The 22,180-nt window shown below is 47.8% G+C and overlaps 1 protein-coding gene across 4 annotated transcripts in view; it reads left to right on the top strand.

Moving 5' to 3' along the window:
* Nucleotides 1-22,180, top strand: part of LOC311126478 (tripartite motif-containing protein 16-like) — a 43,633-nt gene that overhangs the window by 7,147 nt on the left and 14,306 nt on the right. The window contains exons 3-7 of one of the 4 annotated variants that reach the window (XR_014612990.1): nucleotides 2,977-3,210; nucleotides 3,383-3,542; nucleotides 3,668-3,727; nucleotides 3,964-4,811; nucleotides 5,795-5,908. Coding sequence is in view for 1 of the 4 variants with exons in the window: in XM_084200484.1 (XP_084056610.1) it covers nucleotides 2,977-3,210; nucleotides 3,383-3,542; nucleotides 3,668-3,727; nucleotides 3,964-4,472 (963 nt within the window). In the remaining 3 variants the exon portion in view is untranslated. Of the gene's footprint in view, nucleotides 1-2,976; nucleotides 3,211-3,382; nucleotides 3,543-3,667; nucleotides 3,728-3,963; nucleotides 5,909-22,180 lie in introns of those variants that run through there. The other 3 variants (XR_014612991.1, XR_014612989.1, XM_084200484.1) reach the window with 3 other exon arrangements.

Genomic DNA, 22,180 nt, shown 5'->3' with positions numbered 1-22,180 from the left:
GTGGGGAGATGAGGGAGCCTGATGGGTGGGTAACTTCTGTTGTGGGGAGATGAGGGAGCCTGATGGGTGGGTAACTTCTGTTGTGGGGAGATGAGGGAGCCTGATGGGTGGGTAACTTCTGTTGTGGGGGAGATGAGGGAGCCTGATGGGTGGGTAACTTCTGTTGTGGGGAGATGAGGGAGCCTGATGGGTGGGTAACTTCTGTTGTGGGGGAGATGAGGGAGCCTGATGGGTGGGTAACTTCTGTTGTGGGGAGATGAGGGAGCCTGATGGGTGGGTAACTTTGGTGGGTAACTTCTGTTGTGGGGGAGATGAGGGAGCCTGATGGGTGGGTAACTTCTGTTGTGGGGAGATGAGGGAGCCTAATGGGTGGGTAACTTCTGTTGTGGGGGAGATGAGGGAGCCTGATGGGTGGGTAACTTCTGTTGTGGGGAGATGAGGGCGCCTGATGGGTGGGTAACTTCTGTTGTGGGGAGATGAGGGAGCCTGATGGGTGGGTAACTTCTGTTGTGGGGAGATGAGGGAGCCTGATGGGTGGGTAACTTCTGTTGTGGGGAGATGAGGGAGCCTGATGGGTGGGTAACTTCTGTTGTGAGGAGATGAGGCTGTGGAGTTGTACTCTGATTTATAGAGGGCAGAACTCTGTGGTCCTCTGTAGAGCATGGTCCTTGTAATGCCAGGGTAGTGGGTTCGATCCCCGGGACCACCCATATGTAAAAATGTATGCGCATGACAGTAAGTCGCTTTGGATAAAAGCGTCTGCTAAATGGCATATTATTATTATTATTATCCTGGGTGTTCTCAGGTTCTGCTCACAGACCTTTCCAAACTCTCTCTGTCACAGAGAAATCAAATAGATATTTCCCTGGCATTACACAAACTCTCAGCTGCTGTCTCTCAGACGGTCTGCCTGTGGATCTTTATAAAAAGTTCTGGGGAATTATTTTACAGGACGTGTGTTGTGTGAGTGCGTCGGGGTGGGGGAGCTGTCGCTAAGCTGTAGACGGGAGGCTTTGACTCTCCTGCCCAAAATAAGGATTTGAGCGACATAAAGAACTGGAGGCCTGTGGCATTGCTCTGTGTGGAATATAAGGTCTTTACCAAGGTCCTCGTTAACAGACTGAAGTCCCACCTGGACTCTATTGTACACAAGGACCAAACGTACTGTGTACCAGGACGCTCAATCACAAACAATCTGTTCATAATCAGGAGAAAGCCTTTGATAGGGTGGACCATGAATATCTGTTCAATGTGTTGTTTTGGTTGTGGGGAGAATTTTGTGGCCTGTGTTCAAATGTTAAATAAATAAATATACATAATATGCCATTTAGCAGACGCTTTTATCCAAAGCTACTTACAGTCATGCGTGCATACATTTTTGTGTATGGGTGGTCCCGGGGATCGAACCCACTACCCTAGCGTTACAAGCGCCGTGCTCTACCAGCTGAGCTACAGAGGACCACGTAATGTCGCGGTCGTATGCTGGGGCTTCATGTATGGTCAAGGTGTGGGGAGGGCTCAGTAGGCCAGTCTGGGTAGGGAGGGGCATTCACCAGGGATGCCCTCTGTCAGGGCAGCTATACACTCTTGTTATTGAGCCCTTTCTGGGCCTGCTACGCAGGAGGCTACAGGGAGTGTGGGAGCCAGGCATAGGGTTGGGGACAGGCATAGCAGTGGCAGCATACGCTGATGACGTCTGTGTTGGTTAGGGATGAGCAGAACCTACAGGCCCTGGAGAATAGTTTGAGGGTGTACGAGGGGGCGTCTTCTGCTTAGGGAAACTGGGGCAAGAGTGAGGCTCTGTTATGTTGGGCATGGAGGGACAGGGAACCTCCGCAGCTTCCAGGGGGGTTGCAGTGGGGCTGTGAGTGGCTCAAGATGCTTGGGGTGTATCTGGGCTCGGAGGGTTGGGATAGGAAGAACTGGGAAGGAGTGTCACAAGCGGTGGTGTCGAGGCTGACGAAGTGGAGGTGGCTCATCTCCCAAGTGGCATACAGAGGGGCGGTGCTGATCATCAACAACTTGGTGGCATCCTCTCTATGGCTTAAATTGGCCATTCTCAACGCCCCCGGTGGTCTGCTTGTGGACCTGCAGCGCAAGTTAGTGAATTTTTTCTGGTCAGGGTGGCAGCGTTCTGACTCAGCAGCACAGAGGCTACTGTACCGTACGGAGGTGGGCTGGAGGGACCCAGCATGTGCTCTGTTGAGGAGGGCTGGTGGTTTGGGGCTGGATCAGCAGATCTTCATCATGCGGCAGGAGAGACTCAATACAGCAGGGGTCTCTGATTTCTATGCTGCAGTACTGAGGGCTGGAGCAGCCTGAGGAGGGGCCACCACCGTTTCCACCACTGCAAGTGACAGCAGAGACTGGGGACTGGCAGGAGAGTCTGGAGGACTTACTGACTTTTAACACTCTGAGCTTAGTGGGAGTGAAGGGGCATCAGTGGCAGGGGGTTGTGGGGGCTGAGAGCATGGCAGGGTATAGGTGGAGGGGCTCTATAAGTTCCCAGTGCTGGAAAGGTCAGGGGTCGTCCAGTGGAGGGTATTACATGGAGCCCTGGACACCAATAGCTGGTTGGCTCGGGTTGACCTGGGAGTTGGAGAGGGGTGTCCGTTTTCTGCAATGACAGACTGTTCATCATGTTTTTTCTGTGTTGCCAGGGTAATGCCATTACTGTTGACGCCTTAGGGTTGAGTTTGAGTTGTACAAAATGATCAACAGTGTGGAGATGTTTCAGGAGGTATGGGGGCTCAGGGGGGCTGTCTGTACGGCTGGAGAGGAGGGGTTGGATGGACGGTTGGAATGTGGTGCTGGTTGGTGTATTGTACTGTGGTGTTGGGTACTGGATAATGTGATTGTGTGGAGGTTGTGGTGGCACGCAATGTGCTTTTAGGGGTGGGGGTGTTAGTGTAATGAGGATGGCTCATTAAAGTAAGACAAGTCAGTCTCTCTCTCTCTCTCTCTCTCTCTTAACAGCGCTCTGCACAGGCAGCAGTGGAGGACAGTGATAAGATCTTTACTGAGCTGATCCGCTCCATTGAGAGAAGGCGCTCTGAGGTGAAGGAGCTGATCAGAGCCCAAGAGAAGGCTCAAGTGAGTCAAGCCGAAGGACTCCTGGAGCAACTGGAGCAGGAGATAGCTGAGCTGAGGAAGAGAAGCACTGAGCTGGAGCAGCTCTCACACACAGAGGATCACATCCATTTCCTCCAGGTAACTCAACTGCCTTGATACATGTGATATGAAATTAAAACTCTCAATCATTTGGTTCTGCTCCCTCTCACTCTCTCTCTCTCTCTCTCTCTCTCCCCCTCTCTCTCTCTCTCTCTCTCTCTCTCTCTCTCTCTCTCTCTCTCCCTCTCTCTCTCTCCCTCTCTCTCTCCAGAGTTATCAGTCTCTCTCCGGTACCAGTGTATCTTCAGACTTACCCAGCATCGTTGTCCGTCCTCTTCAGTACTTTGGAGATGTGAGTAAGACTGTGTCTGAACTGAGAGTGAAACTAGAAGACGTCCTTAAAGGAGAATGGACCAAGATCTCCACTACAGGTGTGTTGAAAATAATAAGAACATCAACTTTAGACCATTGAAAGTTCCCTACTAGTCATATACATGTGGAATATGGTATGATGATAACATTCCCTCTCTCTGTGAATGTGTTTGTGTGTCTGTAGTGAATATAGTGGATGTTGTACTGCCTCCAGAGCCCAAGACCAGAGAACAGTTCTTACAATGTGAGTCTCTTTATTCTGAAGTAACTAACAGTCTCTTTTTACTGACACTCCTAACAATCCCTCTAGAAATATATAGCAATAGTAGATCTAATCAAAGACTGGGTATCTATCTGACTCCTCATATTTCTCTGATTTGATCTCTGCTGTGCTCTAATCAAAGACAGGGTAGATACAGTATCTGACTTCACTTATTGTTCTAACTCCCCTCATTGGTCTCTGCTCTGCTCTTCTCCCAGATTCCTGTCAGCTCACACTGGACCCAAACACAGCATACACATGCCTCTCTCTGTCTGAAGGGAACAGAAAGGTGACCTATACAGGCCAAGTCCAACCATATCCTGATCATCCAGACAGATTCACAAACTGTCAGGTTCTGTGTAGAGTGGGTCTGTCTGGACGCTGTTACTGGGAGGTGGAGTGGAGTGGGGGGTGGGTTTATACAGCAGTCTCATATAAAGACATCAGCAGAACAGGGACAGATGGTGCATTTGGATACAATAACAAGTCCTGGAGTTTAGAGTGTTATAGTGGTGGTTATTGTTTCAGACACAATAATGTTGAGACTAAAGTATCAGGCCCTCAGTCCTCCAGAGTAGGAGTGTACCTGGATCACAAGGCAGGTACTCTGTCCTTCTACAGTGTCTCTGATACAATGACCCTCCTCCACAGAGTCCAGACCACATTCACTCAGCCCCTCTATCCTGGGTTTAGGCTCTATGGTACTGCTGAGCTTGTTAAACTGTAGTAGGGTCCACATAGATACTAGTCATGCTGGTGTAGTCTATAGCTGAGCTGGTTAAACTGTAGTAGGGTCCACATAGATACTAGTCATGCTGGTGTAGTCTATAGCTGAGCTGGTTAAACTGTAGTAGGGTCCACATAGATACTAGTCATGCTGGTGTAGTCTATAGCTGAGCTGGTTAAACTGTAGTAGGGTCCACATAGATACTAGTCATGCTGGTGTAGTCTATAGCTGAGCTGGTTAAACTGTAGTAGGGTCCACATAGATACTAGTCATGCTGGTGTAGTCTATAGCTGAGCTGGTTAAACTGTAGTAGGGTCCACATAGATACTAGTCATGCTGGTGTAGTCTATAGCTGAGCTGGTTAAACTGTAGTAGGGTCCACATAGATACTAGTCATGCTGGTGTAGTCTATAGCTGAGCTGGTTAAACTGTAGTAGGGTCCACATAGATACTAGTCATGCTGGTGTAGTCTATAGCTGAGCTGGTTAAACTGTAGTAGGGTCCACATAGATACTAGTCATGCTGGTGTAGTCTATAGCTGAGCTGGTTAAACTGTAGTAGGGTCCACATAGATACTAGTCATGCTGGTGTAGTCTATAGCTGAGCTGGTTAAACGGTAGTAGGGTCCACATAGATACTAGTCATGCTGGTGTAGTCTATAGCTGAGCTGGTTAAACTGTAGTAGGGTCCACATAGATACTAGTCATGCTGGTGTAGTCTATAGCTGAGCTGGTTAAACTGTAGTAGGGTCCACATAGATACTAGTCATGCTGGTGTAGTCTATAGCTGAGCTGGTTAAACTGTTTAGGGTCCACATAGATACTAGTCATGCTGGTGTAGTCTATAGCTGAGCTGGTTAAACTGTAGTAGGGTCCACATAGATACTAGTCATGCTGGTGTAGTCTATAGCTGAGCTGGTTAAACTGTAGTAGGGTCCACATAGATACTAGTCATGCTGGTGTAGTCTATAGCTGAGCTGGTTAAACTGTAGTAGGGTCCACATAGATACTAGTCATGCTGGTGTAGTCTATAGCTGAGCTGGTTAAACTGTAGTAGGGTCCACATAGATACTAGTCATGCTGGTGTAGTCTATAGCTGAGCTGGTTAAACTGTAGTAGGGTCCACATAGATACTAGTCATGCTGGTGTAGTCTATAGCTGAGCTGGTTAAACTGTAGTAGGGTCCACATAGATACTAGTCATGCTGGTGTAGTCTATAGCTGAGCTGGTTAAACTGTAGTAGGGTCCACATAGATACTAGTCATGCTGGTGTAGTCTATAGCTGAGCTGGTTAAACTGTAGTAGGGTCCACATAGATACTAGTCATGCTGGTGGTGATTGTCCTCAGATATAATACTCTGTTTTTCTGTACAATTATTTTTGTCTGACTGATTTAATCTTCAGAGTTTAATTAAAACTTAACGTATTTTTATCAAATGCAATGTTTTAATTGGCTACATTTACATTAATCATGATGTTTGCTGTTAATGTATGTTGGTTTTCATTCAGAACCATTTAAATGTTTTCTCAATTGGTTCTCTGTCTCAATGTCATTTTCCTCAGTATCATGGAACAGGTAGTGTTACTTACTTGCTAATTGAACTATATGGGCCGGTTTCCCGGACACAGATGAAGCCTAGTCCTAGACTAAAAAGCATGTTCAATGGAGATGTCCGGGAAACCGACCCTAAGTTTGGCATCTTTTATTCTCCCATACTGCTCAGTCAAGCAACATTAAACCTGTCCAGCAGGTGATGCTATTAACCAAACAATAAAAACAACACATATCTTGACTTGCCACTCAGTATATCAGTAATGTTCAGAATTGTACTTTAATATCATTGGAGATTGATGGTCTTTTTAATCCACTACCCAGAGTCAGGAACAGATGAAGTTAGGTCTGCTACTGTTCAGTTATTAAATATGATTCATGGTGATGGGAAATAAAAAATCCATCTAGTAGTAGTTTTCCTTTGCTATTTATTCCAAGGTGTGTCTTTAACTTGTAAATGGATTGTGTTGAAGCTGGCATGTGGTGTGGATGATAGAATAGAGTGAATAGAGGAGAGAAGAGAGGAGGAGAGGAGAACATCATATAGAAGACAGATAAGATAGAGAGACAATTCATACCCAGGGGAGTTACTGACTCTGGCCCAAATGACACCCTGTTCCCTACGTAGTGCACTAGGGTACTTCTGACCAGATCTAAAGTAGTGCACTACATAGGGAATAGGGTGGAGATTGGAGATTTGCTCACTGTCATTAGAATGAAGATTTCCATACAGGAGTTACTGTCTCTGTCCCAAATCTCTCCCTGTTCCCTACGTAGTGCACTAGGCTACTTCTGATCAGATCTAAAGTAGTGCACTACATAGGGAATAGGGTGGAGATTGGAGATTTGCTCACTGTCATTAGAATGAAGATTTCCATACAGGAGTTACTGTCTCTGTCCCAAATCTCTCCCTGTTCCCTACGTAGTGCACTAGGCTACTTCTGACCAGATCTAAAGTAGTGCACTACATAGGGAATAGGGTGGAGATTTGCTCACTGTCATTAGAATGAAGATTTCCATACAGGAGTTACTGTCTCTGTCCCAAATCTCTCCCTGTTCCCTACGTAGTGCACTAGGCTACTTCTGATCAGATCTAAAGTAGTGCACTACATAGGGAATAGGGTGGAGATTTGCTCACTGTCATTAGAATGAAGATTTCCATACAGGAGTTACTGTCTCTGTCCCAAATCTCTCCCTGTTCCCTACGTAGTGCACTAGGCTTCTTCTGACCAGATCTAAAGTAGTCTTCTAGATTTTACATGTTTTCTCCCTGTCGTTAGAAAATGACAATATGGTAATGACTTTAGTGGTTTCCTCCCCCTTTGTGTTTTTATTGGTTGTGTGTTATGTGTGTTGTTGTGTTAGGTTTTCCCCCATGTGTTCCTAATTGAAAATCCATTAACAATGAATCAGAAACAAATTATATTCCAGTTGTGTTTAGACAACTTCATGACTGACATCCCCCAGAACTTTACCTGATGTTCTCTCTCTCTCTCAAACCATACACATTTACAGCATTTAGCAGACGCTCTTATCCAGAGCAACTTACCGTTAGTGCATATACAGTGGGGGAAAAAAGGATTTAGTCAGCCACCAATTGTGCAAGTTCTCCCACTTAAAAAGATGAGAGAGGCCTGTAATTTTCATCATAGGTACACGTCAACTATGACAGACAAAATGAGAAAAAAAAATCCTGAAAATCACATTGTAGGATTTTTAATATATTTATTTGCAAATTATGGTGGAAAATAAGTATTTGGTCAATAACAAAAGTTTCTCAATACTTTGTTATATACCCTTTGTTGGCAATGACACAGGTCAAACGGTTTCTGTAAGTCTTCACAAGGTTTTCACACACTGTTGCTGGTATTTTGGCCCATTCCTCCATGCATATCTCCTCTAGAGGAGTGATGTTTTGGGGCTGTCGCTGGGCAACACGGACTTTCAACTCCCTCCAAAGATTTTCTATGGGGTTGAGATCTGGAGACTGGTTAGGCCACTCCAGCACCTTAAAATGCTTCTTACGAAGCCACTCCTTCGTTGCCCGGGCGGTGTGTTTGGGATCATTGTCATGCTGAAAGACCCAGCCACGTTTCATCTTCAATGCCCTTGCTGATGGAAGGAGGTTTTCACTCAAAATCTCACGATACATGGCCCCATTCATTCTTTCCTTTACACGGATCAGTCGTCCTGGTCCCTTTGCAGAAAAACAGCCCCAAAGCATGATGTTTCCACCCCCATGCTTCACAGTAGGTATGGTGTTCTTTGGATGCAACTCAGCATTCTTTGTCCTCCAAACACGACGAGTTGAGTTTTTAGTTCTATTTTGGTTTCATCTGACCATATGACATTCTCCCAATCCTCTTCTGGATCATCCAAATGCACTCTAGCAAACTTCAGATGGGCCTGGACATGTACTGGCTCAAGCAGGGGGACACGTCTGGCACTGCAGGATTTGAGTCCCTGGCGGCGTAGTGTGTTACTGATGGTAGGCTTTGTTACTTTGGTCCCAGCTCTCTGCAGGTCATTCACTAGGTCCCCCCCTGTGGTTCTGGGATTTTTGCTCACCGTTCTTGTGATCATTTTGACCCCACAGGGAGAGATCTTGCGTGGAGCCCCAGATCGAGGGAGATTATCAGTGGTCTTGTATGTCTTCCATTTCCTAATAATTGCTCCCACAGTTGATTTCTTCAAGCCAAGCTGCAGATTCAGTCTTCCCAGCCTGGTGCAGGTCTACAATTTTGATTCTGGTGTCCTTTGACAGCTCTTTGGTCTTGGCCATAGTGGAGTTTGGAGTGTGACTGTTTGAGGTTGTGGACAGGTGTCTTTTATACTGATAACAAGTTCAAACAGGTGCCATTAATACAGGTAATGAGTGGAGGACAGAGGAGCCTCTTAAAGAAGAAGTTACAGGTCTGTGAGAGCCAGAAATCTTGCTTGTTTGTAGGTGACCAAATACTTATTTTCCACCATAATTTGCAAATAAATTCATTAAAAATCCTACAATGTGATTTTCTGGATTTTTTTCCCTCAATCTGTCTGTCATAGTTGACGTGTACCTATGATGAAAATTACAGGCCTCTCTCATCTTTTTAAGTGGGAGAACTTGCACAATTGGTGGCTGACTAAATACTTTTTTTTCCCCACTGTATATATATACGACTGTAAGTCGCTTTGGATAAAAGCGTCCACTAAATGGCATATTATATTATTATATATATTTTTCATACTGGCCCCCATGGGAATCGAAACCACAACCCTGGCATTGCAAACACCATGCTCTACCAACTGAGCTACATCCCTGCCGGCCATTCCCTCCCCTACCCTGGACCAATTGTGCGCCGCCCGGTCGCTGACGGCTACGACAGAGCCTGGATTTGAACCAAGATCTCTAGTGGCACAGCTATCACTGTGATGCAGTGCCTTAGACCACTGCGCCACTCGGGAGACTATAGAAAGCAGACAACCTCAATATGGTTCCATTCCTGTAGTTATCAGGACACATGGGGTGTGGAACTATTATCTCCTTTCTAAGTGTGAACTTGTCCACTTCCCTTCATGGATTTAAAAGGAAATGACTGGTATATGTAAACTCCCTCTACCCCATGCCAACACCAATCCAATGCTGTACAATTAATTCCATAGCTTAACATGGGAAATGCTCACTGCCTCCCATAAGAGTCATTGAAGCGTTGGATGAGATAGGACCCTGCCTTCACCAGGGGATATTTGTTGGACCCGTCACAACAGGTGAGGAGGGCCTCATCCTCCAGCTGCCCAAAGAAAGCCAGGGACTGCCTTGTGCTCCAGTCTCCAGCAGGGGGCAGCAAAACCCTATAGACCTGAAAGGGAAAGTGAGGAGTAAAAACCTAAGGTGAATTTACATTGATGTTTCCATAGAGACCTGAGTCGTATTCACTAGGCACCAAACTGAAGATAATTAGCTGAAACAGGGAGGGACTAACTGAACGAGAAAAGTTTTTGATGTTTGTACTTTTGGGACTTTTCTATTGGTTCCATTACAACAGGCAAACTCAATCAAGCACTGCTTATTAAGTATTCAACATGATTTTAAATAGTAATTGAATGCAGGTCTGTTTCCACATGCAATAAGCCTGTAACATCTTGTATGATCTTATGAGTTAACAGTGTATCAAATGGAAGGGCAAGTCTCACCACTGAGAGGAAAACATCACTGGTCCACCTCTGCATCAGGTCAGCTATGTTGATCAGTACTGTCCCAGGGATGCTGGGAGCAGAGATGAACTCCCCTGACCTGATACCCACCTATGGAGTTGTCATTTTAATATCAGTTTAACCCCATTACTTTTATAACACACACAAGCCATGTTAATAGAATGAAATGGATCCAGGTTCCATTTATTCTACAATAGATTTACTGCCTGTGGAACACTTCTCAAAAGTGGTCTTAAATCAAGGTGACTGCAGGTCTCAATCCCAAACGAATGGGGGAAGAATTAATGAAATGGCCACCCGGACTATTTACATTGACCCCCCCCCCCCCCCACCCCCTTTTTGATTTTACACTGCTGCTACTTGCTGTTTATCTATGCATAGTCACTTTCCAAATGACCTCAACTAACCTGTACCCCCACACATTGGCTGGCAGAGCTACTCCACCTCTAGAATGACCCCCTGTATATAGCCTCATTATTGTTATGTCATTTTATTGTGTTACTTTTTGATTTGATTTGTTTTTTAAATTTAGTTTATTTAGTAAATATTTTCTTAACTCTATTTCTTGAACAGCATTGTTGGTTAAGGGTTTGTAAGTAAGCATTTCACGGTAAGGTCTACACCTGTTGTATTCGGCGCATGTGACAAATGTAATGACATTTTATTTTATTTTATTTGAAAATGGCACCATCTAGAAAGATGGCATTTAGAGGTATGGAGAACCAAGATTCACACAACAGAGCTGACCACAACTGGACTGGACTGGCTGGGATATTTTCTTTACACATTGTCCTTTCAAGGATGGTTCCAGAACTTGGCTTGACTCAGCTCTGTAGTGTTAGCCAGCCCAGTTTGGCCCTGCTTGACTCAGCTCTGTAGTGTTAGCCAGCCCAGTTTGGCCCTGCTTGGCTTGACTCAGCTCTGTAGTGTTAGCCAGCCCAGTTTGGCCCTGCTTGACTCAGCTCTGTAGTGTTAGCCAGCCCAGTTTGGCCCTGCTTGACTCAGCTCTGTAGTGTTAGCCAGCCCAGTTTGGCCCTGCTTGGCTTGACTCAGTTCTTTAGTGAGAAACAGTCATCAGTGTGTTGGAGGGGATCAGTCTGATCAAGGAGAGGCGCAGAATCACTGATCTGGACCACTTAGTGAGTCAATATTTCAGATGCAAGTGGATTTGTAGATTAGTGAGTCTGTGCAGTTGACTTCAATGGATTTGATCTAAAACATGCACAATGTCATGAAGACCACTGCTACTCCATAGAATGAAACCATCCCCTATGAGGACTAATGACCAACTCTGAAACTCACCACACTATGCTGTACTGACAGCATCATCATCACACTAGCATTAATGTTCACACTCTGGGGCTCATTTGTCCACATTTAAACTGGTCTAGGTCTCCTTACAGGTAAGACACATTTAAACTGGTCTTGGTCTCCTTACAGGTGAGACACATTTAAACTTGTCTAGGTCTCCTTACAGGTGAGACACATTTAAACTGGTCTAGGTCTCCTTACAGGTGAGACACATTTAAACTGGTCTTGGTCTCCTTACAGGTGAGACACATTTAAACTGGTCTAGGTCTCCTTACAGGTTAGACACATTTAAACTGGTCTAGGTCTCCTTACAGGTTAGCCACATTTAAACTGGTCTTGGTCTCCTTACAGGTGAGACACATTTAAACTGGTCTTGGTCTCCTTACAGGTGAGACACATTTAAACTGGTCTAGGTCTCCTTACAGGTGAGACACATTTAAACTGGTCTTGGTCTCCTTACAGGTAAGACACATTTAAACTGGTCTAGGTCTCCTTACAGGTGAGACACATTTAAACTGGTCTTGGTCTCCTTACAGGTGAGACACATTTAAACTGGTCTAGGTCTCCTTACAGGTGAGACACATTTAAACTGGTCTAGGTCTCCTTACAGGTAAGACACATTTAAACTGGTCTAGGTCTCCTTACAGGTTAGCCACATTTAAACTGGTCTTGGTCTCCTTACAGGTGAGACACATTTAAACTGGTCTAGGTCTCCTTACAGGTGAGACACATTTAAACTGGTCTTGGTCTCCTTACAGGTAAGACACATTTAAACTGGTCTAGGTCTCCTTACAGGTGAGACACATTTAAACTGGTCTTGGTCTCCTTACAGGTGAGACACATTTAAACTGGTCTAGGTCTCCTTACAGGTTAGACACATTTAAACTGGTCTAGGTCTCCTTACAGGTGAGACACATTTAAACTGGTCTAGGTCTCCTTACAGGTGAGACACATTTAAACTGGTCTAGGTCTCCTTACAGGTAAGACACATTTAAACTGGTCTAGGTCTCCTTACAGGTGAGACACATTTAAACTATTGGTCTCCTTAGAACTGTAGATTCTGTGTGGAGAAATTACCCGGCTCTTCACAAGCCACAGCAGCTGGATGGGCAGTCACCAGGGAAGTGATGGTGTTATTACTGCACACAGGGCAGTCACCAGGGAAGTGATGGTGTTATTACTGCACACAGGGCAGTCACCAGGGAAGTGATGGTGTTATTACTGCACACAGGGCAGTCACCAGGGAAGTGATGGTGTTATTACTGCACACAGGGCAGTCACCAGGGAAGTGAGGGTGTTATTACTGCATACAGGGCAGTCACCAGGGAAGTGATGGTGTTATTACTGCACACAGGGCAGTCACCAGGGAAGTGAGGGTGTTATTACTGCACACAGGGCAGTCACCAGGGAAGTGATGGTGTTATTACTGCACACAGGGCAGTCACCAGGGAAGTGAGGGTGTTATTACTGCACACAGGGCAGTCACCAGGGAAGTGAGGGTGTTATTACTGCACACAGGGCAGTCACCAGGGAAGTGAGGGTGTTATTACTGCACACAGGGCAGTCACCAGGGAAGTGATGGTGTTATTACTGCACACAGGGCAGTCACCAGGGAAGTGAGGGTGTTATTACTGCACACAGGGCAGTCACCAGGGAAGTGATGGTGTTATTACTGCACACAGGGCAGTCACCAGGGAAGTGAGGGTGTTATTACTGCACACAGGGCAGTCACCAGGGAAGTGAGGGTGTTATTACTGCACACAGGGCAGTCACCAGGGAAGTGAGGGTGTTATTACTGCACACAGGGCAGTCACCAGGGAAGTGATGGTGTTATTACTGCACACAGGGCATTCACCAGGGAAGTGAGGGTGTTATTACTGCACACAGGGCAGTCACCAGGGAAGTGAGGGTGTTATTACTGCACACAGGGCAGTCACCAGGGAAGTGAGGGTGTTATTACTGCACACAGGGCAGTCACCAGGGAAGTGATGGTGTTATTACTGCACACAGGGCAGTCACCAGGGAAGTGATGGTGTTATTACTGCACACAGGGCAGTCACCAGGGAAGTGAGGGTGTTATTACTGCACACAGGGCAGTCACCAGGGAAGTGATGGTGTTATTACTGCACACAGGGCAGTCACCAGGGAAGTGAGGGTGTTATTACTGCACACAGGGCAGTCACCAGGGAAGTGAGGGTGTTATTACTGCACACAGGGCAGTCACCAGGGAAGTGAGGGTGTTATTACTGCACACAGGGCATTCACCAGGGAAGTGAGGGTGTTATTACTGCACACAGGGCAGTCACCAGGGAAGTGATGGTGTTATTACTGCACACAGGGCAGTCACCAGGGTAGTGAGGGTGTTATTACTGCACACAGGGCAGTCACCAGGGAAGTGAGGGTGTTATTACTGCACACAGGGCAGTCACCAGGGAAGTGATGGTGTTATTACTGCACACAGGGCAGTCACCAGGGAAGTGATGGTGTTATTACTGCACACAGGGCAGTCACCAGGGAAGTGAGGGTGTTATTACTGCACACAGGGCAGTCACCAGGGAAGTGATGGTGTTATTACTGCACACAGGGCAGTCACCAGGGAAGTGAGGGTGTTATTACTGCACACAGGGCAGTCACCAGGGAAGTGAGGGTGTTATTACTGCACACAGGGCAGTCACCAGGGAAGTGAGGGTGTTATTACTGCACACAGGGCAGTCACCAGGGAAGTGAGGGTGTTATTACTGAACACAGGGCAGTCACCAGGGAAGTGAGGGTGTTATTACTGAACACAGGGCAGTCACCAATGGACAATACAGGATACAGCCAGTTCATAGAGGAGCTGAAGGTGCTTTATGCTCAATACTGGCCAGAGGATGCAGGAGCACTGTATGGAGAAACAGTGATAGAATCTCTCTGCCAGAGGATTGGCATTGACAGTCCACGTACGGTCATACGGGCCTACAGGCAGTACAGGGACACTGATGGTAATGATAAAGGAGACTTTCCAGATGGACTTAAAGAGATGTTGATGGAGGTCAGCACCATCCCCATCTCCAGATGGACTTAAAGAGATGTTGATGATGGTCAGCACCATCCCCATCTCCAGATGGACTTAAAGAGATGTTGATGGTGGTCAGCACCATCCCCATCTCCAGTGCAGAAGGCCAGCAGGAATTTTCTCAAATGAATCTGATTTGCACCTCAACCCGCGCCTCTCTGCATACCTCTGCCATATCAGGGCTACTCTATCTGAACCTTGTTGGCCCACCCCTGACCAAATTCAACCCAGTCCCCTATGTGAGGTCATGGATTGCTAAAGGACCCAGATGTGTCACAGACACCAGGAGCAAAACAAGAGATAGGGAGGAGAAGACGCACCAGGAAATGGCCGTGTTGTGGGAGGTTCTGGAAAACTTTACAAACTTGTTCTGTACTGTGAAGTTAATCTGAATATGCGCTTCATATTATCAGATAGACAGGAGGCCTATATACTATAATATGTATTCTGCTGTAGCATACATTGATTTATTTTATTTGAAGTATATTCTGATATCAAATCAAATGTTTGTCCTACAGTGATGTCTTGAAAAGTATATGAAATGTGAGTCTTGTAAGCCCCACCTCTGAGTATATGAAATGTGAGGATTGTAAGCCCCACCTCTGAGTATATGAAATGTGAGTCTTGAAAGCCCCACCTCTGAGTATATGAAATGTGAGTCTTGTAAGCCCCACCTCTGAGTATGTGTTCATATGCATATGGAGGGTGTTCTGCAGTGACACCTAAAAATGTTGCTGTACATTGATGTCTTGAAAATTAGGCTGTAAGAAATTCAGACTTGTAAGCCCCACAGCTACACTAGAGTATGTGGGCATAGTATATGTTGGAGACAAACACGTGGCCGACGCGTGACGGTGGCTGTGTGAGAAGCACGCCTGTATCTCTCACATAACTAGAATGACTGTGATGAGTGTGGTGGAAGTAGTCAAGTGCAGGAGGTTAATCACCGAATACAGAGTTTATGTCACACCCTGGCTCTGGGACTCTATATGTTGAGCCAGGGTGTGTTCATTCTATGTGTTCTGTTTCTATGTTGGGTGTTTCTAGTTCGTCATTTTCTATGTTTGACTGAGTGACTCCCAATCAGAGGCAACGAGTGTCAGCTGTGTGCTGGTTGTCTCTGATTGGGAGCCATATTTAACTGTCTGTGTTTCACTTTGTGTTTGTGGGTTTTTGTTCCGTGTCGGTGGTTGTCACCGTGGACTTCACGAGTCGTGTTTTGTTTGGTAAACTTTAACTATTAAAGTCATGTTTGTTTCACACGCTGCGCCTTGGTCTACTCACTCATACGACGTTCGTGACAGAAAAACCCACCATACAACGACCAAGCAGCGTGTCCAGGAACAAACGCAGGAGGTGACGCTGGTGGATGTCCTCCTCGGTTGGGGGCAGATTGCTGAGGAGGAGGCCGTCCGGTACCGGAGGGCTATGAAGGGGGAAACCCAGGCAGGAGAGGAGCAGCGGCGTCAGCAGTGCCATCGTCGGACGGACGAGAGGCACCCGCAAGAATTTTTTAGGGGGGGGCACACGGCATGGGCGACTGGGCAGCAGGAGGCTGCCACAGGGCGAAATAGGAGACGAGGAGAGAAGGCCACCGGGTTACGGGAGCCATTGGCGAGAGGAGGGAAGGAAGTTGTAGAGGCACGGCGAGAGGTACTGAGGTGTATTGCCAGTCCGGTCCGGCCCGTTCCTGATCCCCGTTTAAAGCCAGTGGTGTGTGTTCCCAGCCCGGTCCGGCCAGTTGCTGCTCCACGCACCAAGCCTACGGTGTGCGTCGCCAGCCCATTCCGGCCTGTCCCTGCTCCACGCACCAAGCCTACGGTGTGCGTCGCCAGCCCAGCCCGGCCTGTTCCTGCTCCACACACCAAACCTACGGTGTGCGTCGCCGGCCCAGCCCGGCCTGTCCCTGCTCCACGCACCAAGCCTACGGTGTGCGTCGACAGCCCGGCCCGGCCTGTTCCTGCTCCACGCACCAAGCCTACGGTGTGCGTCGCCGGCCCGGTCCGGCCTGTCCCTGCTCCACGCACCAAGCCTACGGTGTGCGTCGACAGCCCAGCCCGGCCTGTTCCTGCTCCACGCACCAAGCCTACGGTGTGCGTCGCCAGCCCAGCCCGGCCTGTCCCTGCTCCACGCACCAAGCCTACGGTGTGCGTCGACAGCCCAGCCCGGCCTGTCCCTGCTCCACGCACCAAGCCTACGGTGTGCGTCGCCAGCCCGGTCCGGCCTGTTCCTGCCACCCGCACCAAGTCTACGGTGTGCGTTGCCAGCCCGGTCCGGCCTGTTCCTGCCACTCGCACCAAACCTACGGTGCGCGTCGCCAGCCCGACCCGGCCTGTTCCTGCCACTTGCACCAAACCTACGGTGCGCGTCGCCAGCCCGGTCCGGCCCGTCTCTCTTCCGCGCACAAAGCCAGGGGTGCGAGTCGTCTGCCTGGTAAGGCCTGTTCCTGCTCCACGCACCAAGCCTACGGTGTGCGTCGCCGGCCCGGTCCGGCCTGTCCCTGCTCCACGCACCAAGCCTACGGTGTGCGTCGACAGCCCAGCCCGGCCTGTCCCTGCTCCACGCACCTAGCCTACGGTGTGCGTCGACAGCCCAACCCGGCCTGTTCCTGCTCCACGCACCAAGCCTACGGTGTGCGTCGCCAGCCCAGCCCGGCCTGTCCCTGCTCCACGCACCAAGCCTACGGTGTGCGTCGCCGGCCCAGCCCGGCCTGTCCCTGCTCCACGCACCAAGCCTACGGTGTGCGTCGACAGCCCGGCCCGGCCTGTTCCTGCCACCCGCACCAAGCCTACGGTGTGCGTCGCCAGCCCGGTCCGGCCTGTTCCTGCCACCCGCACCAAGTCTACGGTGTGCGTTGCCAGCCCGGCCCGGCCCGTTCCTGCCACTCGCACCAAGCCAGTGGTGCGAGTCGGCAGTCCGGCACAACCCATGCCTGGGTCATCGGTGCAAATTCAGGTACCGCTCAACTGCTCCACTAAGGAGCTGAAGCCTACCGCTCCTGCTACGTCCAGTCCAGCTCCAGCCAGCGGGGCCAGACCGGACCAGGGGCGCTATGGGGGGTTTGTTGGAGGGTGGTGGGCAAGCCCGGAGCCGGAGCCGCCGCCGAGGAGGAATGCCCACCCAGCCCCAATTCCAGTACCTCAGATCCCCCAGGTCACCACCCTCTCGTGCTCACTGTTTGTAAAATAAGGTGCAGGACGGCAGATTAATTCCCTTCAGTGATATTACTTGCTGACACGTTTTGGCGAAAGCTTCTTCGTCAAAGCACTATTGTAAACAGGGTTAGAATGTTACAAATACACATTGACATTGAAAGGGAAGCATGATTAAAGATTCATATTTTAAATCCTCCAGAATTCATACAGTATAGAACACCATCTAGAAGACATAGACATATTTTTACATACAGTATAGAACACCATCTAGAAGACATAGACATATCATTATATACAGTATAGAACACCATATAGAAGACATAGACATATCATTACATATAGTATAGAACACCATATAGAATACATAGACATATCATTACATACAGTATAGAACACCACCTAGAAGACATAGACATATCATTACATATAGTATAGAACACCATATAGAAGACATAGACATATCATTACATACAGTATAGAACACCATCTAGAAGACATAGACATATCATTACATACAGTATAGAACACCATATAGAAGACATAGACATATCATTACATACAGTATAGAACACCATCTAGAAGACATAGACATATCATTACATACAGTATAGAACACCATATAGAAGACATAGACATATCATTACATACAGTATAGAACACCATCTAGAATACATAGACATATCATTACATACAGTATAGAACACCATATAGAAGACATAGACATATCATTACATACAGTATAGAACACCATATAGAATACATAGACATATCATTACATACAGTATAGAACACCACCTAGAAGACATAGACATATCATTACATACAGTATAGAACACCATATAGAAGACATAGACATATCATTACATACAGTATAGAACACCATATAGAAGACATAGACATATCATTACATACAGTATAGAACACCATATAGAATACATAGACATATCATTACATACAGTATAGAACACCACCTAGAAGACATAGACATATCATTACATACAGTATAGAACACCATATAGAAGACATAGACATATCATTACATACAGTATAGAACACCATCTAGAAGACATAGACATATCATTACATACAGTATAGAACACCATATAGAAGACATAGACATATCATTACATACAGTATAGAACACCATCTAGAAGACATAGACATATCATTACATACAGTATAGAACACCATCTAGAAGACATAGACATATCATTACATACAGTATAGAACACCACCTAGGAGACATAGACATATCATTACATACAGTATAGAACACCATATAGAAGACATAGACATATCATTACATACAGTATAGAACACCATCTAGAAGAAATAGACATATCATTACATACAGTATAGAACACCATATAGAAGACATAGACATATCATTACATACAGTATAGAACACCATCTAGAAGACATAGACATATCATTACATACAGTATAGAACACCATATAGAAGACATAGACATATCATTACATACAGTATAGAACACCATCTAGAAGACATAGACATATCATTACATACATTTTTACATTTACATTTTAGTCATTTAGCAGACGCTCTTAACCAGAGCGACTTACAGGAGCAATTAGGGTTAAGTGCCTTGCTCAAGGGCACATTAACGTCATTTAGCAGACGCTCTTAGCCAGAGCGACTCACAAATTGGTGCGTTCACCCTATAGCCAGTGGGATAACCACTTTACAATTTGGGGGGGGGGGGGGGTTAGAAGGAATACTTTATCCTATCCCAGGTATTCCTTAAAGAGGTGGGGTTTCAAATGTCTCCGGAAGGTGGTGAGTGACTCCGCTGTCCTGGCGTCGTGAGGGAGCTTGTTCCACCATTGGGGTGCCAGAGCAGCGAACAGTTTTGACTGGGCTGAGCGGGAGCTATGCTTCCGCAGAGGAAGGGGAGCCAGCAGGCCAGAGGTGGATGAACGCAATGTCCTCGTTTGGGTGTAGGGACTGATCAGAGCCTGAATGTACAGAGGTGCCGTTCCCCTCACTGCTCCATAGGCAAGCACCATGGTCTTGTAGCGGATGCGAGCTTCAACTGGAAGCCAGTGGAGTGTGCGGAGGAGGGGGGTGACGTGAGAGAACTTGGGAAGGTTGAACACCAGACGGGCTGCGGCATTCTGGATGAGTTGTAGGGGTTTAATGGCACAGGCAGGGAGCCCAGCCAAGAGCGAGTTGCAGTAGTCCAGACGGGAGATGACAAGTGCCTGGACCAGGACCTGCGCCGCTTCCTGTGTAAGGCAGGGTCGCACTCTCCGAATGTTGTAGAGCATGAACCTGCAGGAGCGGGTCACCGCCTTGATGTTGGCGGAGAACGACAGGGTGTTGTCCAGGGTCACGCCTAGGCTCTTCGCACTCTGGGAGGAGGACACAGCGGAGTTGTCAACCGTGATGGCGAGATCATGGAACGGGCAGTCCTTCCCCGGGAGGAAGAGCAGCTCCGTCTTGCCAGGGTTCAGCTTGAGGTGGTGATCCGTCATCCATACTGATATGTCTGCCAGACATGCAGAGATGCGATTCGCCACCTGGTTATCAGAAGGGGGAAAGGAGAAGATTAGTTGTGTATCGTCAGCGTAGCAATGATAGGAGAGACCATGTGAGGATATGACAGAGCCAAGTGACTTGGTGTATAGGGAGAAAAGGAGAGGGCCCAGAACCGATCCCTGGGGGACACCAGTGGTGAGAGCACGTGGTGCGGAGACAGCTTCCCGCCACGCCACTTGGTAGGAGCGACCGGTCAGGTAGGACGCAATCCAGGAGTGAGCCGCGCCGGAGATGCCCATCTCGGAGAGGGTGGAGAGGAGGATCTGATGGTTCACAGTATCAAAGGCAGCAGACAGGTCTAGAAGGACAAGAGCAGAGGAGAGAGAGTTAGCTTTAGCAGTGCGGAGAGTCTCCGTGACACAGAGAAGAGCAGTCTCAGTTGAATGACCAGTCCTGAAACCTGATTGGTTTGGATCAAGAAGGTCATTCTGAGAGAGATAGCAAGAGAGTTGGCTAAAGACGGCACGCTCAATAGTTTTGGAAAGAAAAGAAAGAAGGGATACTGGTCTGTAGTTGTTGACATCAGTGGGGTCGAGTGTTGGTTTTTTGAGAAGGGGAGCAACTCTCGCTCTCTTGAAGACGGAAGGGACATGGCCAGCGGTCAAGGATGAGTTGATCAGCGAGGTGAGGTAGGGGAGAAGGTCACCGGAGATGGTCTGGAGAAGGGAGGAGGGGATGGGGTCAAGCGGGCAGGTTGTTGGGCGGCCTGCAGTCACAAGTCGCAGGATTTTATCTGGAGAGAGAGGGGAGAAAGAAGTCAAAGCATAGGGTAGGGCAGTGTGAGCAGGACCAGCAGTGTTATTAGACTTAACAAACGAGGATCGGATGTCGTCAACCTTCTTTTCAAAGTGGTTGACGAAGTCATCCACAGAGAGAGAGGAGGGGGGGGGGGGGGGGGAGGAGGATTCAGGAGGGAGGAAAATGTGGCAAAGAGCTTCCTAGGGTTAGAGGCAGATGCTTGGAATTTAGAGTGGTAGAAGGTGGCCTTAGCAGCAGAAACAGATGAAGAAAATGTAGAGAGGAGGGAGTGAAAAGATGCCAGGTCGGTAGGGAGTTTAGTTTTCTTCCATTTCCGCTCCGCTGCCCGGAGCTCTGTTCTGTGAGCTCGCAGTGAGTCATCAAGCCACGGAGCTGGAGGGGAGGACCGAGCCGGCCGGGAGGATAGGGGACACAGAGAGTCAAAGGATGCAGAAAGGGAGGAGAGGAGGGTTGAGGAGGCAGAATCAGGAGATTGGAGGGAGAAGGATTGAGCAGAGGGAAGAGATGATAGGATGGAAGAGGAGAGAGTAGTGGGAGAGAGAGAGCGAAGGTTGCGGCGGCGCATTACCATCTGTGTAGGGGCAGAGTGAGTAGTGTGGGAGGAGAGCGAGAGAGAAAAGGAAACAAAGTAGTGGTCGGAGACTTGGAGGGGAGTTGCAGTGAGATTAGTAGAGAAGCAGCATCTAGTGAAGATGAGGTCAAGCGTATTGCCTGCCTTGTGAGTAGGGGGGGACGGTGAGAGGGTGAGGTCAAAAGAGGAGAGGAGTGGAAAGAAGGAGGCAGAGAGAAATGAGTCAAACGTGGACATAGGGAGGTTGAAATCCCCCAAAACTGTGAGGGGTGAGCCATCCTCAGGAAAGGAACTTATCAAGGCGTCAAGCTCGTTGATGAACTCTCCAAGGGAACCTGGAGGGCGATAGATGACAAGGATATTAAGCTTAAATGGGCTAGTGACTGTGACAGCATGGAATTCAAATGAGGAGATAGACAGATGGGTTAGGGGAAAAATTGAGAATGTCCACTTGGGAGAGATGAGGATTCCTGTACCACCACCCCTCTGACCAGATGCTCTCGGGGTATGCGAGAACACATGGTCAGACGAGGAGAGAGCAGTAGGAGT

This window comes from Coregonus lavaretus (genome assembly GCF_964263955.1).
Source record: "Coregonus lavaretus genome assembly, contig: HAP1_SCAFFOLD_1201, whole genome shotgun sequence".
NCBI lineage: Eukaryota > Metazoa > Chordata > Actinopteri > Salmoniformes > Salmonidae > Coregonus > Coregonus lavaretus.
The sequence above is the reverse complement of the archived record's forward strand: the minus strand, read 5'-3'. Positions and strand labels throughout refer to the sequence as shown.